We start from the raw sequence: 14973 nt of genomic DNA on the forward strand, positions 1-14973 counted from the left end.
GCAGAACAGCCTTGGTGAGGTGGAGAGGAGGGGAACCTCGCGAGCAGACGCGACAGCAGGCCCGCCCCGGCCTCTCGGGAGCGGTGGGGCAGAGGCTGCGGAGCCCCAGGCGGCAGGTGGTCTTGGGTTTCGGGCCTGGAGCGAGGGCGCCTGTAAAGTCACCGTGCGTTGAGAGGACCTTGTAGAGTATGGGGGCAGGGGGAGGGTCCTGATCGCTTGCAGGAGAGACGTGTGTTTCTGGTTTGAGGGCAGGGTCCGGCTGCACCGGAACAGGCGCTGCATGGAAGATCTGGGAGGACGAGGCTTACGGGGACGTGCGGGTGTCACCAGCCTCGCCAGGGGTGGACGTCAGTTCCACTCTACTCAACCCCTAACAGCCCTTCCTCCTCCCTCTCTCCCGTGCCCTTGCAGGATTTCTTTTTTTTTTTTTTTTTTGAGACAGAGTCTTGCGCTGTGTCACCCAGGCTGGAGTGCAGTGGCGCGATCTCGGCTCACTGCAAGCCCTGGGCCTCCCTCAGGTTCACACGCCATTCTCCTGCCTCAGCCCTCCGAGTAGCTGGGACTACAGGCCCGCCACCTCACGCCCGGCTAGTTTTTGTATTTTTTAGTAGAGACGGGTTTCACCATGTTAGCCAGGGTGGTCTCGATCTCCTGACCTCGTGATCCACCCGGCCGGGCCTCCCAAAGTGCTGGGATTGAGCAGGCTTGAGCTTACCCCCGCGCTCGGCCCGTGTCCAGATTTCTCGACTTCTAAACGTCTGTCAGCACTCTGTTCTCTCATTTAAGTGTCTGCTGATTCCCCTAGGGATCTGCCCCTGAGAATGGTAGTAATGCAGGAACAGTCTGCAGGGATTCTCTTGCTGCCTCAGCTGCTAGGGGGAAGAGCCTGGGCTTTAGCAGGTGGATCTACTCTGGACCAGGTCACCGCTTTAGGGTAGAGGTGCTCATAGTAGAGCTCAGGAGTCTTGTATCTCCCAGGCCAGTGTTCTTTTCTCCTGTGTCCTGCTTTTTTTTTTGGAGACGGGAGTCTCAAGCCAGGTCGCCCCAGGCTGGAGTGCAGTGGCCGGATCTCAGCTCACTGCAAGCCCGGCCCTGGCTTTACGCCATTCTCCTGCCTCAGCCTCCCAGTAGCCGGGACTACAGGCCACACCTCCAGCTAGTTTTTCGTATTTTTAGTAGAGAATGGCTCACCGTGTTAGCCAGGATGGTCTCAACTCCTGACCTCGCGGATCCTGCCTCGGCCTCCCAAAGTGCTGGGATTACAGGCTTGAGCCGTCACTGCCCTAGTTTTCTTAATAGAAGATTGTTAGGTGCAGCAATAACCAAATTCAGTTAGATAATTTAGGAAACAAAGCTATACTATACACATCTTCTGAGAGCTCACATACTCAATTCCTACTTTTTAAAATTTTAAGCAGCTTAAAGAGACAATAAGGAAATGTGGGCTGATGCAGGACTCACACCTGTAATCCCAGCACTTTGAGGACCAGGGCAAGAGTATCCCTTGAGACCAGGAGTTAGAGACCAGCCTAGGCGCATAGGGAGACCCCTGACTCTACAAAAATACAAAAGTAGCCACACATGCTGGGATGCACCTGTGGTCCCAACTACCAGAGGCTGAGGTGGGAGGAGATGGAGCCCAGGAGGTCGAGGCTGCAGTGAGCTGTGAATGCAACACTGCACTCCAGCCTGGGTGGTAGATTGAGACCCTGTCTCAACAAACCACAAAAAGCACCAGTCGCATGATGGGATTTCTTCTTTTTTTTTTCTTTTGCATGTTGTATTTGATGATGGCAGACTGTTTGTAAAAGGAGTCATGTTACCCATGAAAGTCTAATCCCATCTAATTACTACCTTGATTATCTTAGAGCTACAAAGTTATAAGTGCATGCTTCCCATCACCTGTGTGTGTGTATGTGTGTGTGTGTGTGTGTGTGTTGAGACAGTGTCTTCACCCAGTCTGGAGTGGGAGCAGTGTGGTTTCCCCGCTCACTGCAACCTCTACCTCCAGATTCAAAGTGATTCTAGTGCCTCAGCCTCCTGAGTAGATGGGACTACTGGCATGTGACACTACCTGGCTAATTATTTTGTTATTTTTAAGTAGAGAGGATTTCCTCACATGTTGGGGTCGAGGCAGGCTGATCACTTGAGGTACAGAATTCAAGACTAGCCTGGCTAACATGTATTTAAACCCTGTATCACTCTTTTTAGCCCTTCTGAGTGTTTGCAGGCTGAGTGTCTACAGGGTGTTAGCCTATTGAGCTTTCTTTCAGGTTCTACGCAGGAGATTCCTGTCTTGCAAGCTAGAGCACTTATGACTTCAATGACCTGCTTCTCCTCCCTCTAGGTTCACTCAGCCACAGTCTCTGCATCAAGTTTTAAGAGCAGTAGCAGAAAATGTTCACATTGCAGGTGAGTTTTCCTGCTTGTGTATATGTTCCTCTACTTTATTTTATGATGCATTTTCAGAGGTTTGTAAGAATTCATACTTTATTTTTCTTTTTTTTTTGAGATAGGGTCTTGCTCTGTCACCCAGGCTGGAGTGTAGAGACGTGATCACAACTACCGGTAGCCTTCAATCTCCTGGGCTCACACTTTATCCTCCTGCTCAGCCCTCCCGCTGCAGCTGGGACTACAGGCCACGCTGCCACACCCGCTAATTTTTGTATTTTAGTAGAGACTGCGTTTCACCGTGTCACCCAGGCTGGTCTTGAACTCCTGAGCTCAGGCAATCTGCCCGCCTCGGCCTCCCAAAGTGCTAGGATTACAGGCGTGAGCCACTGCTCCTGGCCTAGAGATGTATTCTCACTGTATTGCTTAGGCTGGTCTCAAACTCCTGGCCTCAAGCGATCCTTCTGCCTCAGCTTTCCAGCGTGCTGGGATTACAGGCTCATGCCTGGCCTGGACCCAGTTGTTTTTTTTGTTTTTTTTTGTTTTTGAGACGGAGTCTTGGTCTGTCACCCAGGCTGGAGTGCCTGGCTCACTGCAAGCTCCACCTCCTGGGTTCACACCATTCTCCTGCCTTAGCCTCTGGAGTAGCTGGGACTACAGGCGCCCGCCACCACGCCCAGCTAATTTTTGTATTTTGTTTAGTAGAGATGGGGTTTCACCGTGTTAGCCAGGATGGTCTCAAGGCCTGGATCCACTTTTATCCATGTCCAAATGGTGTTTTTCTCTGAGCTGTTTTTGATTTTCTTCCACCTCATGTGAACTGTAGTGTCAGCTTATCTAGTTCCAGGAAAAAGCTTTTTGGTATTTTTATTGAGATTGCATGTTTATAAAGTAATTTAGGGTAACTGATATCTTTGTATTATTAAGTTGACCTTAATAATACAACGAATTTTTTTTTTTTTATTTTAATAGAGATGGGGTTTCACCATGTTGTCCAGGCTGGTCTCATTCCCGACCTCAGGTGATTTGCCCGCCTCGGCCTCCCAAAGTGTTGGGATTATAGATGTGAGACACCGTGCCCGAGCACTTTTACTTTTTCTTATATTCCTCTAATTGTTTTCTCTAATTGTAGATAATGAGCATTTTATTAATATCTTGTTCTTGATCTTAGTGGGAGGTATGTAGTTTTTCCCTGTTAAGTAAAATCCTGACTTTTGGACCAAGAAGACTGAGGCATAAATGTGTGTCTCTGTGTGTGTGTGTGTGTAAAATGTGTTATGTGTATGTGTGTTATGTGCTTGTGTGTAATTGAAATACATATGTCACATATATATCATGCGTCCTATTGCATATTAGGGTATAATATTTGTATTTGTGTATAATTGAAGTTAATGAATGTGAATGAATGTGAATGAATGTTAATGAATGTTAATGTAGTCCCAGCTGCTCACTCGGGAGGCTGGGCAGGAGGATGGCTTGAACCCACGAGTTTGACACTGCAATGAGGTATGACTGGTTTACTACCCAGCTCAAGTAATGAGGAGACCCTGTCTCAAAAACCAAAACAAAAAAAAGATTCTTTTAATTTTTTTGTGCTCGTAATGTGGATAGCTTGACTAGGAAAGAAAACAAGTCCGCTCTGTCTTTATGAGGAAGTAAATGTGAATTTGTTTGTTTTAGTTGCAAAGCCTCATTCCTTTTGTTCAGCTGCCCCCTAGTGACTCCGTGTGTGAAGAGTATGGTCTGAGCTGTTCGGATGCTCTGCATGTAATCTTTTAGTAAGTGCATTGCTGGCAAGAGAACTACAAGTGAACATTTTATCCTGAGAGTTTTTTTTGTTTTTTTAAAGATAGTGATTTTAGGGCTAATAGTTTCATGGATTTTTTTTTTTTTTGGCTTTTTTTTTAAGAGACGGAGTCTCACTCTGTTGCCCAGGCTGGAGTGCAATAGCGCTGTCTTGGCTCACTGCAACCTCTGCCTCCTGAGTTCAAGCAGTTCTCCTGCCTCAGCCTCGTGAGTAGCTGGGACTAAAGGCACGCACCACCACGCCTGGCTAATTTTGTATTTTTAGTAGAGACGGGTTTCTCCATGTTGACCAGGCTGGTCTCAAACTCCTGACCTCACATGATCCGCCCACCTTGGCGTCCCAAAGCGCTGGGATTACAGGCGTGAGCTACCGCGCCTGACTAGGGATAATAGTCTTTTATGTCCTTTATAAAACTGTGAGCAGTGCTATTGCTAAGAAAGATGATTTATACAAAGGACTCAGTTACTTAATTCAAACCATGTTCCTAGTAACTGGTACATTTCAGGTGGTTTTCTGTTGAGTTAGTCTTCTTTAAGGCTCTGTTTAGTTAGACTAACTTTTAAATTATTTTATCATTTTAAATGGTTTTGACTTTTCTGGCCAGTGATGAAGGCAGTTTAGTGTCATTAGTTTTAGTATAAGAAAAGAGACACTTCCATAAATAGGATTGGTCCTGTAAAAAGAGAAATCTCTCTGTATATATTTTATAGATACATATCTCTACATATAGATATAAATATATATCAACATATAGATATATAAAAATATATATAGATGGATATATAGCTATATACAATATCTATATATAAAAATATATATCTGTGTGTATGTGTACATATATACACATACATATATATTTTTTTGAGATGGAGTCTCACTCTGTTGCCTAGGCTGGAGGTCAGTGCTGTGATCTTGGCTCACTGCAACCTCCACCTGCCAGGTTTAAGCGATACTCCTGCCTCAGCCTCCCGAGAAGCTGTGACTACAGGTGTGCACCACCAGGCCCGGCTGATTTTTTGTATTTTTAGTGGAGATGGGGTTTCACCTTGTTGCCCAGGCTGGTCTTGAACTCCTGACCTCAGGTGATCTGCCCACCTTGGCCTCCCAAGGCTCTGGGATTTCAGGCATGAGCCACCGCACCCAGCCTAAGATCTGTATTTCTTTTTGTTTGTTTTTTGCGTTTAGATCTATATTTCTTATTCTTCCTCCACTTGCTTTTGGTCTGTGCCTGAGATTGTAAACACGGAGCTTCGTGTCTTCGTGTGAAGGTGGTGTTCTTCCGGAAACGCCGGTGTCCCCGGGGTGGGTCTCATGTGAAGCAAGTGCTTTACCAAGACGTGAGATACAAGCTTCCTAACCGGCATTTCGAAAGGAGAGGGAATGTGGGCAGAATCCCGAGCACAAGTGGTTAGACTTCATTGACAAACCAGGGGCTGCAGTACGGAGGTTCTGAGAATGCATGTGAAGTGAGACCCACGCCTCTTACGGAGGATTTATCAGGAAGGATAAGGAGAGCTGCAACACGTAAGTGTTGGACCCACTGCATCGCCTGTGGTGCATTGGTTGGACGGTAGGAGCTTCAGAGCATTCCAGGAGGTCTGGTTCTTTGATGACTATCAAGACGGAGCAATGTATTCATGCACTGCAATAGTGACGCTTTCGTCACCTGGGGTTTTGTTTTCATTTCACTTTAAGAATTTGCCATGTGATCGTATTTCTAATCCTTTTCACTCTGGAATCCTGTCCTCACCTCATTAATGTTGAATAGCATCTCAGGTTTCATCACAATGCTGCATGGAGCTGGAAGGAGTTCAACAGGACAGACAGTTTTCTTTATCAACTGGCGGCCTTGTGACTCAAGAAAGGTATTTACAATTTTTGTATTAGTTTATCCTTTTATGCCTTTGACTTTTAATGGATAACATTTTTTTCTGATAATAGGCAGATAACATGGAACTCGGGACTTTGAGAAATGTGGCTTTAATGTTATTTTATTTTGGGCATTTACAGAAGTCTACTGCAGATGGCCCCCAACTTAAGATGTTTCAACTGAAGATTTTTCTGGCGGGGCACAGTGGCTCATGCCTGCCATCCCATCACTTTGGGTGGGTGGATTGCTTGAGACCAGGAGTTCGAGACCAGCCTGGCCAACATGACAAAACCTTGTCTCTACTAAAATACAAAAAATAGCCAGGCGTGGTGGGCCATGCCTGTAATCCCAGCTACATGGGAGGCTGAGGCAGGAGAATCGCTTGAACCTGGGAAATGGAGGTTGCAGTGAGCCGAGATTGTGCCACTGCACTGCAGCCTGGGTGACAGAGTGAGACTGTGTATCAAAAAAATCTGTATTTTTCTACTACTTTACCTTGTTGCAAAAGTTATTTTTGCCTTAGATACCATCCTTCAAATACCTATGTAACCATTTTTTTTTTTGGTATAGTATTCAATAAATTACAGAAGATATTCAACATTTTATTATAAAATAGGTGTTGTGTTATTTTGCTTATAGAGTAATGTAAGTATTCTGAGGTAAGGCTGAGATAGGTTATCACAAAGGCATTTTTGGCATACAATATTTTCAACTTATGGGTTTATCAGGGCATAACCCTATCATAAGTCAAGGAGCGTATCTATCTGTGTACAGTTTTTGTTTTGTTTTGTTTGTTTGTTTGTTTGTTTTGAGACAGAGTCTTGCTCTGTTGCCCAGGGTGGAGTGCAATGGCGGGATCTTGGCCCACTGCAACCTCCACCTCCTGGGTTCAAGTGATTCTCCTGCCTCAGCCTCCCAAGTAGCTGGGATTACAGGTGCGCACCACCACACCTGGCTAATTTTTTGTACCTTTAGTAGAGATGAGATTTCACCATGTGGCCAGGATGATCTTGAACTCCTGACGTCGTGATCTGCCTGCCTTGGCCTCCCAAAGTGCTGGGATTACAGGCATGAACCACTGCGCCTGACCTCTGTGTATAGTTTTTTAAATTGCATATACGTGAGTGTGTTTGTATGTGAATATATACATTATATATGTTGTGTGTATATATACATAAATATATAAATACTTGTTAATTACCGGTATGTTTATTATTGTGAAAACTAAAACTATCTGAAGAAACTAAACATTTTATAACATTCTGTGTCACCTTTCAGTATAGACTGATTACATGGTTTCTATATTTTATATAGATTTCTATGTTTTCTCTTATTTCTATTTTCCCAGGGAAAAATAAGGGTTCAGATTTTCAAATTTCAAATGTAAATCGATCATCTTGATATGATTACATAAATAATAAACATTGTACCCTCAGTAATATTTTCTCTGTTTTTCTTTTTTGAGACGCAGTCTCGGCTTCTGTTTCCCCAGGCTGGAGTGCAAGTGACGGATCTCGCTCACTGCAACCTCCACCTCCCAGGTTCAAGCACTCCTCTGGCTCAGCCTCCTGAGTAGCTGGGATTACAGGGCGCATGCTGCCATGCCTGGCTAATTTTTTGTATTTGAGTAGAGATGGGGTTTCACTGTTCGAGAACTCCTGAGCTCAGGCAGTCCATCTGCCTCAGCCTCCCAAAGTGCTGGGATTACAGGCACGAGCCACCGCTCCTGGTCCCTGTTTTTTTTTTGAGACGAGCTCGGCTTCTGTCAGCCCAGGCTGGAGTGTGTAGTGGGCTGATCTCGCTCACTGGTGCAGCTCCACCTCCGGGTTCACGCCTTATTCTCCTGCCTCAGCTCCTCCCCAGTAGCTGGGACTACAGGTGCCGCCACCACGCCTCGCTCATTTTTGTATTTTTAGTAGAGACGGGTTTCACCTCGCTGTCAGCCAGGATGATCTCGACCTCCTGACTCCTCGATCCGGCCCCATCTCGGCCTCCCCAAAGTGCGGGATTACAGGCGGAGCCATCAGCTCGCCCTGGTCCCTGTTTTTTAATGATGTTTTAGAGTTTGCTTGTAATCTGCCAGATGTGGTTGATCTTCTAAATTTTTTAACCTATAGTGTGATGGATTCATAATTATTAATTATAACTATTAATAATTAATGTGATATTTTGGTTTATTTCTAATGACATTTTAATGTCATAAATATGTTTCTATGTACATTGAATGTGTTTTATAAATATGTAAGCTGTGCCCGCATTTTGCTAGAATTTCTCGTACAGCAACTTTAGGTTGGAAAAAGATTCAGTTTTAGGGATCTATGATTAGCAAAATATCACTTTATGAGTTGTGAGGAAACTTTTGGTGATGGATATATTCATTATCTTGATTGTGGGGATAGTTTCACAGGTGTTTGTGTATATGTCAAAATTTGTGAAATTGCAGACTTTAAATATGTGTAGTTTATTCCATGTTAGTCATATCTCAGTAAAGCTGCTAAAAGATGTATCCTTAGGCTAGGTGTAGTGACTCATGCCTATAATCCTAGCACTTTGGGAGGCCAAGGTGGGCCAATCAACTGAGATCAGGAGTTCAAGACCAGCCTGGCCAACGTGGTGAAACCCTGTCTGTACTAAAAATACGAGAATTATCTGGTTGTGGTGGCGTGTGCCTGTAATCCCAGCTACTCTGGAGGCTGAGTCAGGATAATCACTTGAGCCCTGGAGGTGAAGGTTGCAGTGAGCCAAGATCGCGCCATTACACTCCAGTCTGGGTAACAAGAGTGAGACCCCATCTCAAAAAAAAGAAAAAAGAAAAAAGAAATCCTGCCTGTAGTCCAAGCTACATGGCAGGCTGAGGCGGGAAGACGACTTGAGCCTGGGAGGTTGAGGCTGCAGTGAGCCATGATTGCTCCACTGCACTCCAGCCTGTGACAAGGCGAGACCTTGTCTCATTAAAACAAAAAAAATTCCCTTCTGAGAACATGCTGGTTGGTTAGAATAGTATGTTGTTAGAATGTGGGGGGGCCGGGAACATTTGTCATTTATTCTTTTCTCCTCCTTGTATTTTGTGCAGGTCTCCAGACTTGTGAACGAGGTCTACCACATGTATAATCGACATCAGTATCCATTTGTTGTTCTTAACATTTCTGTTGATTCAGGTAAGTTCCATTGGCATTTCAGTACAACTAGTGACTAATGCCTCAAAGAATAAAATGAGGCCGGGCGCGGTGGCTCACGCCTGTAATCCCAGCACTTTGGGAGGCCAAGGCAGGCGGATCACAAGGTCAGGAGATCGAGACCATCCTGGCTAACACAGTGAAACCCTGTCTCTACTAAACAAAATACAAAAAATTAGCCGGGCGTGGTGGCAGGTGCCTGTAGTCCCAGCTACTCAGGGAGGCTGAGGCAGGAGAATGGCGTGAACCCAGGAGGCAGAGCTTGCAGTGAGCCAAGATCGCGCCACTGCACTCCAGCCTGGGCAACAGAGCGAGACTCTGTCTCAAAAAAAAAAAAAAAAAGAATAAAATGAAATTATACAGCTCTGCTCTGACCGGAATGAGATAACAATTTATGGTCATGTAAGTTTGTTTGTTTTTCTTTTTGAGACAGGGTCTTGCTCAGGGTTTCACCATCCACGTCCTGTAATCCCAGCACTTTGGGAGGCTGAGGTGAACGGATAAGTTAAGGTCAGGAGTTCAAGACCATCCTGGCTAACACAGTGAAACCCCATCTCTACTAAAAATACAAAAAATTAGCCGGGTGTGGTGGCGGACGCCTGTAGTCCCAGCTACTTGGGAGGCTGAGGCAGGAGAATGGCGTGAACCCGGGAGGTGGAGCTTGCAGTGAGCCAAGATCACGCCACCGCACTCCAGCCTCGGAGACAGTGCGAGACTCTGTCTCAAAACAAACAAACAAAAAACTCGTAACAGTATAGTTTAATCTGTTTTTAATTTGAAGTTATTCAGTCTGTCCTTTTCTGTGATTTGTTGCTTTCTCTCATTATTTTGTTTGTGAGATTCACCCAAGTCATGTGGCAAAATTCGTTTTTTCGTTCGCTATACTGTGTTCCATTATAGTCAGATACCATAATTTGTGAATATTTGAATTGTTTCCAGTTTGGGGCTATAATGGAGAATGCTGTCATGAACATCCTTATCCATGTTCCTTTGATGAGTATGCATAGGTAGTTCTTTTTTATGCAGGGAGTTCCACTCTGTCACCCAGGCTGGAGTGCAGTGGAGTGATCTTGGCTCACTGCAACCCCCGCATTCCAGGTTCAAGTGATTCTCCTGCCTCATTCTCATTCTCCATAGTAGCTGGGATTATAAGTGTATTCCGCTATGCCCTGCTAATTTTTTTTTGTATTTTTAGTAGAGACGAGGTTTCACCATGTTGGTCAGGTTGGTCTTGAACTCCTGACCTCAAAGGGCTAGGATTACAGGCGTGAGCCACTGTGCCTGGCCGATAGGCACTTCTGATAGTAGTGGCTATGCTGGGTTGCAGGTGTGCATACATTCAGATTTAGGAGGTATTCCCAGAGAACTTTTCAAAGCAGCTGTACCAGGTTCATTCCTACCAGAGGTATTCAGTCATTCCCCTCGATCCTGATCTGTGTGAGAATTTGTTGTTTTTAATTTTGCCCATTCTGGTGAGTATATGGCCACATCGTATTGTGTTGGGTTTTTTGTGTTGTTTTGTTTTTTGTTTTTTGGTTTTTTTTGAGACAGTCTTGCTCTGTCACCCAGTCTGGAGAGCAGTGGCGGCATCTGGCTCACTGCAACCTCCCAAGGGCCCTGGCTAAAGGGATTCTCAGCCTAGCTTCCTCCCAGGTAGCGCTGGGATTACAGATGTGCCCCCACCACTGGCTAATTTTGTATTTTTAGTAGAAACAGGGTTTCATTTAAGGTCTATAGACTGGTTCAAACCCAGCCTCATGTGTGATCCACCTGCCTTGGCCTCCCAAAGCTGGGATAACAGGCGTAAGCCACCACACCTGGCCCATATTATAGTTTTATTTTGAACATTGAACCGTGTTTGTCTGTGTAATTAGCATGCGGATCTCCTCTTTTGTGAAGTATCTGTTCACATAAGCACGTCCTCTCACCATTTCGGGATAGTCCCTGACCCTCTTCTCCGTTCACGTTTGCTTAGGTAACTTATTAAAAATGCATGGATTTGGAGAAGCCCCTGGTAGAAAAGCAGGATCATTCCTCTTCATTAAGGACTGGAGCAGAAAAAAGGGACGTGTCCATTTCCAGACTGCGAGAGGCCTTTTCTCTTCGTCACACAACGGAGAACAAGCCTCACAGCCCAAAGACTCCAGAAGCAAGAAGGAGCCCTCCAGGACAGAAAAGGGGTATGCCATCTTCTAGCACTTCAGATGCCGTCTCTGACAGAGGCTTCCTGACACCTCAGAAAGAGGCAACGAGTTCCGGTCAGGGACCCAGGGACCCTACGGACGGAGCGGAGGTGGAGAAGGACTCGGGGCACGGCAGCACTTCCGTGGATTCTGAGGGGTTCAGCATCCCAGACACGGGCAGTCACTGCAGCAGCGAGTGTGCGGCCAGCTCCCCAGAGGACAGGGGCTCACAGGAACATGCGGACTCTCATGAGAAGGTGCCTGAAACTGACGACTCTTTTTCAGATGTGGACTGCCATCCAAACCAGGAAGACACAGCGTGTAAATTTCGAGTTTCGCCTCAGCCAACTAATCTCGCAACCCCAAACACAAAGCGTTTTAAAAAAGAAGAAATTCTTTGTATTTTTTAGTAGAGACGGGTTTTACCGTATTAGCCAGGATGGTCTCAATCTCCTGACCTCGTGATCGCCCGTCTCGGCCTCCCAAAGTGCTCGGATTACAGGCTTGAGCCACCGCGCCTGTAGTCCCAGCTACTCGGGAGGCTGAGGCAGGAGAATGGCGGGAACCTGGGAGGCGGAGCTTGCAGTGAGCTGAGATCCGGCCACTGCACTTCAGCCTGGGCGACAGAGCAAGACTCCGTCTCAAAAAAAAAAAAAAAAAAAAGGAAATTCTTTCCAATTCTGACATTCGTCAAAAGTTAGTAAATACTCAGAACGTGTCAGCCTCTCAGGTTGATGTAGCCGTTTAAATTAATAAGAAGGGGCCAGGTGCGGTGGCTAACGCCTTTAAATCCCAGCACTTTGGGAGGCCGAGGCGGATGGATCATGAGGTCAGAAGATCGAGACCTTCCTGGCTAACACGGTGAAATCCCGTCTCTACTAAAAATACAAAAAAATTAGCGGGGCGTGGTGGTGGGCGCCTGTAGTCCCAGATACTCAGGGGGCTGAGGCAGGAGAATGGTGTGAACCCAGGAGGCGGAGCTTGCAGTGAGCCGAGATTGCCTCACTGCACTCAGCCTGGGTGACAGAGCAAGACTCCATCTCAAAAAAAAAAAAAAGTAATAAGAATGTTGCGGCCCTGGACTTCTCTATGAATTCTTTAGCTAAACGAATAAAGCAGTTACATCGTGAAACCCAGCAAAGTGAAGGTGAACAGAATTATAGGAAGTTTAGGGTAAAGATTTGCCCTGGAGAAAATCAAGCAGCTGAAGATGAACTAAGAAAAGAGATAAGGTAACGTTTTAATTTTTTACTTTTTTACTTTTATTTTAAATTTTTATTTATTTTATTTTTTATTTTTTTGAGACAGAGTCTCGCTCTGTCGCCCAGGCTGGAATGCAGTGGCGCGATCTTGGCTCACTGCAGCCTCCACCTTGCGGGTTCAAGCAATTCTCCCGCCTCAGCCTCCTGAGTAGCTGTAGCTGGGATTACAGGTGCGCACCACCATGCCTGGTTAATTTTTGTATTTTTAGTAGAGATGGAGTTTCACCATATTGGCCAGGCTGGTCTCGAACTCCTGACTTCAGGTGATCCACCCACCTCAGCCTCTGAAAGTGCTGCGATTACAGACGTGAGCCACTGCCCCCGGCCAGGTGAAGTTTTTTCTTAAGAGTATTTTGGGCCGGGCGCGGTGGCTCAAGCCTGTAATCCCAGCACTTTGGGAGGCCGAGACGGGCGGATCACGAGGTCAGGAGATCGAGACCATCCTGGCTAACAAGGTGAAACCCCGTCTCTACTAAAAAATACAAAAAACTAGCTGGGATTACGAAGTGGCGTACCACCAGTGGTCCTGGCTAATTTTTGTATTTTTAGGTAGAAAACATGGCGTTTCACCATGTTGGCCAGGCTGAGTCTCGAACTCCTGAGCTTCAGGTGATCCACCCACTTCGGCACTCTGAAAGTTCTAGGATTACAGACGTGAGCCACCGCACTCTGGCTCAGGTAAAGTCTTTTTCTTAAGAGTATTTTGAAGCTGGGTGCGGTGGCTCTCGCCTGTAATCCCTGCACTTTGGGAAGCCAAGCCGAGGAGGAAGGATCACTTGAGCCCCGGAGTTCAAGACCAGCCTGGGCAACATAGGGAGACCCTGTCTCTACAATAAAATTGGCCGGGCACGGTAGTGCACAGTTGTAATTCCAGCATCTGCACCTGGCCAGATACTGTTCTCTGTGGCAGGACATAGACTCCAAAGACATGGAAGATTTGGGTCTTTTAGGCCAGCACCAGCTTTTGAGCAGATTATCTGTGTACTGGGAACCAGGGCACATTCAGACAATTCCCGGGAGAGCCTGGGATCGGCACCAGGGGAGGTGGTATTTGTGCTGGTATCTGGGATGCTTCTGGGATGTCCTTTCCCTTCCCTCCTGCGGTGCAGGAGTTCCTGTGTCATCACTCACTCTGGCAGCTTCTCTTCATCCAGCAGGCTGCAGCCACTCCTGCTCCAAGGAGATCTGAAACTCAGCCTGAGTAGGGAGGGGCCTCTTACAAGAGTTCCTTTTCTGACGGGCACGGTGGCTCACGCCTGTAATCCCAGCACTTTGGGAGGCGGAGGCAGGTGGATCACTTGAGGTCGGGAGTTCGAGACCAGCCTGACCAACATGGAGAAACCTTGTCTCTACTAAAAATGCAAAATTAGCGGGATGTGGTGGTGCACGCCTGTAATCCCAGCTACTCGGGAGGCTGAGGCAGGAGAATCACTTGAACCTGGGAGGCGGAGGTTGTGGCGAGCCGAGATTGCACCATTGCACTCCAGCCTGGGCAACAAGAGCGAACTCCATCTCAAAAAAAAAAAAAAAAGAGTTCCTTTTCTGAGGACTCTCCCTCTTCCCTAGAGGTAGTAGCATTTTCCATTCCTGTATTTATTAGCATAATAGTTAACCACCTTTTACTAGTTTGTGTAATGCTTTGTTATACATTTTTCCTCCTCAGGCCTGGCATGGTGGTGCACACCTTGTAATTCTAGCACTTTGGGAGGCTGAGGCAGGAGAGTCACTTGAGGCTAGGAGTTTGAGACCAGCCTGGGCAATATAATGAGACCCCATCTCTAAAAAAACAAATGAGACCCCATCTCTAAAAAAAAAAGCCATGTACACTGCTGCATGTCTGTAGTCCCAGGTACTCAGGAGGCTGAGGCAGGAGGCTCACTTGAGCCCAGGAGTTTGAGGCTGCAGTGAGCTATGACCATGCCATTGTACTCTAGCTTGGGCGACAGAGCAAGATCCTGTCTTTTTTTTTTTTTTTTTTTTAAAAAAGAATCCCTGTTAAAATCGCTGGTGTGGTTTTTGTCTCTTGATTGTACCCTGACTGATATGGAATTGGTACCAGGAGACAGACCCTCGAAGATAAGATTTGGGGATTGGTTTGGTTATGACTTGGATTTGAGCTCTGTGTAGAGCCCCTCACAATAGGAAATGTGGGCTCAGTAATCCATGCCATGTGGAGGTCTCACAGTTCACCAGACTCTCCCCTGTGGTTGATTGTGATGGTGACGAGCATGGTGGCATGGGACCAGGTCTTCCTGGAGCACTTATAGAAAGAAACAACAATATC

General features: G+C 46.3%; 1 protein-coding gene across 2 annotated transcripts; it reads left to right on the top strand.

The window, feature by feature from the left end:
- The first annotated feature begins 11034 nt into the window (after positions 1–11034).
- LOC101011380 (protein PMS2CL-like) lies at positions 11035–12285 on the top strand. Of its 2 annotated transcripts, XM_031665624.1 has the most exons (2): positions 11035–11816; positions 12092–12285. In XM_031665624.1, the coding sequence occupies exons 1-2, from the start codon at positions 11238–11240 to the stop codon at positions 12173–12175; spliced, it is 663 nt and encodes a 220-aa protein (XP_031521484.1). In that variant the 5' UTR covers positions 11035–11237; the 3' UTR covers positions 12176–12285. The 2 variants fall into 2 exon arrangements, with proteins under 2 accessions (XP_031521484.1, XP_031521485.1); XM_031665625.1 differs by lacking the exon at positions 12092–12285 and having other exon boundaries at positions 11038–11901.
- Positions 12286–14973: the final 2688 nt, after the last annotated feature.

This window comes from Papio anubis, chromosome 4 (genome assembly GCF_008728515.1).
Source record: "Papio anubis isolate 15944 chromosome 4, Panubis1.0, whole genome shotgun sequence".
In the NCBI taxonomy this organism is placed as follows: Eukaryota; Metazoa; Chordata; class Mammalia; order Primates; family Cercopithecidae; genus Papio; species Papio anubis.

Coding starts and splice junctions, on each gene's coding strand:
- LOC101011380 (XM_031665624.1), top strand. CDS start 11,238: ATGGATTTGGAGAAGCCCCTGGTAGAAAAGCAGGATCATTCCTCTTCA. Junction 11,817..12,091: donor CAAAGCGTTTTAAAAAAGAA/GAAATTCTTTGT, acceptor AAAAAAAAAAAG/GAAATTCTTTCCAATTCTGA.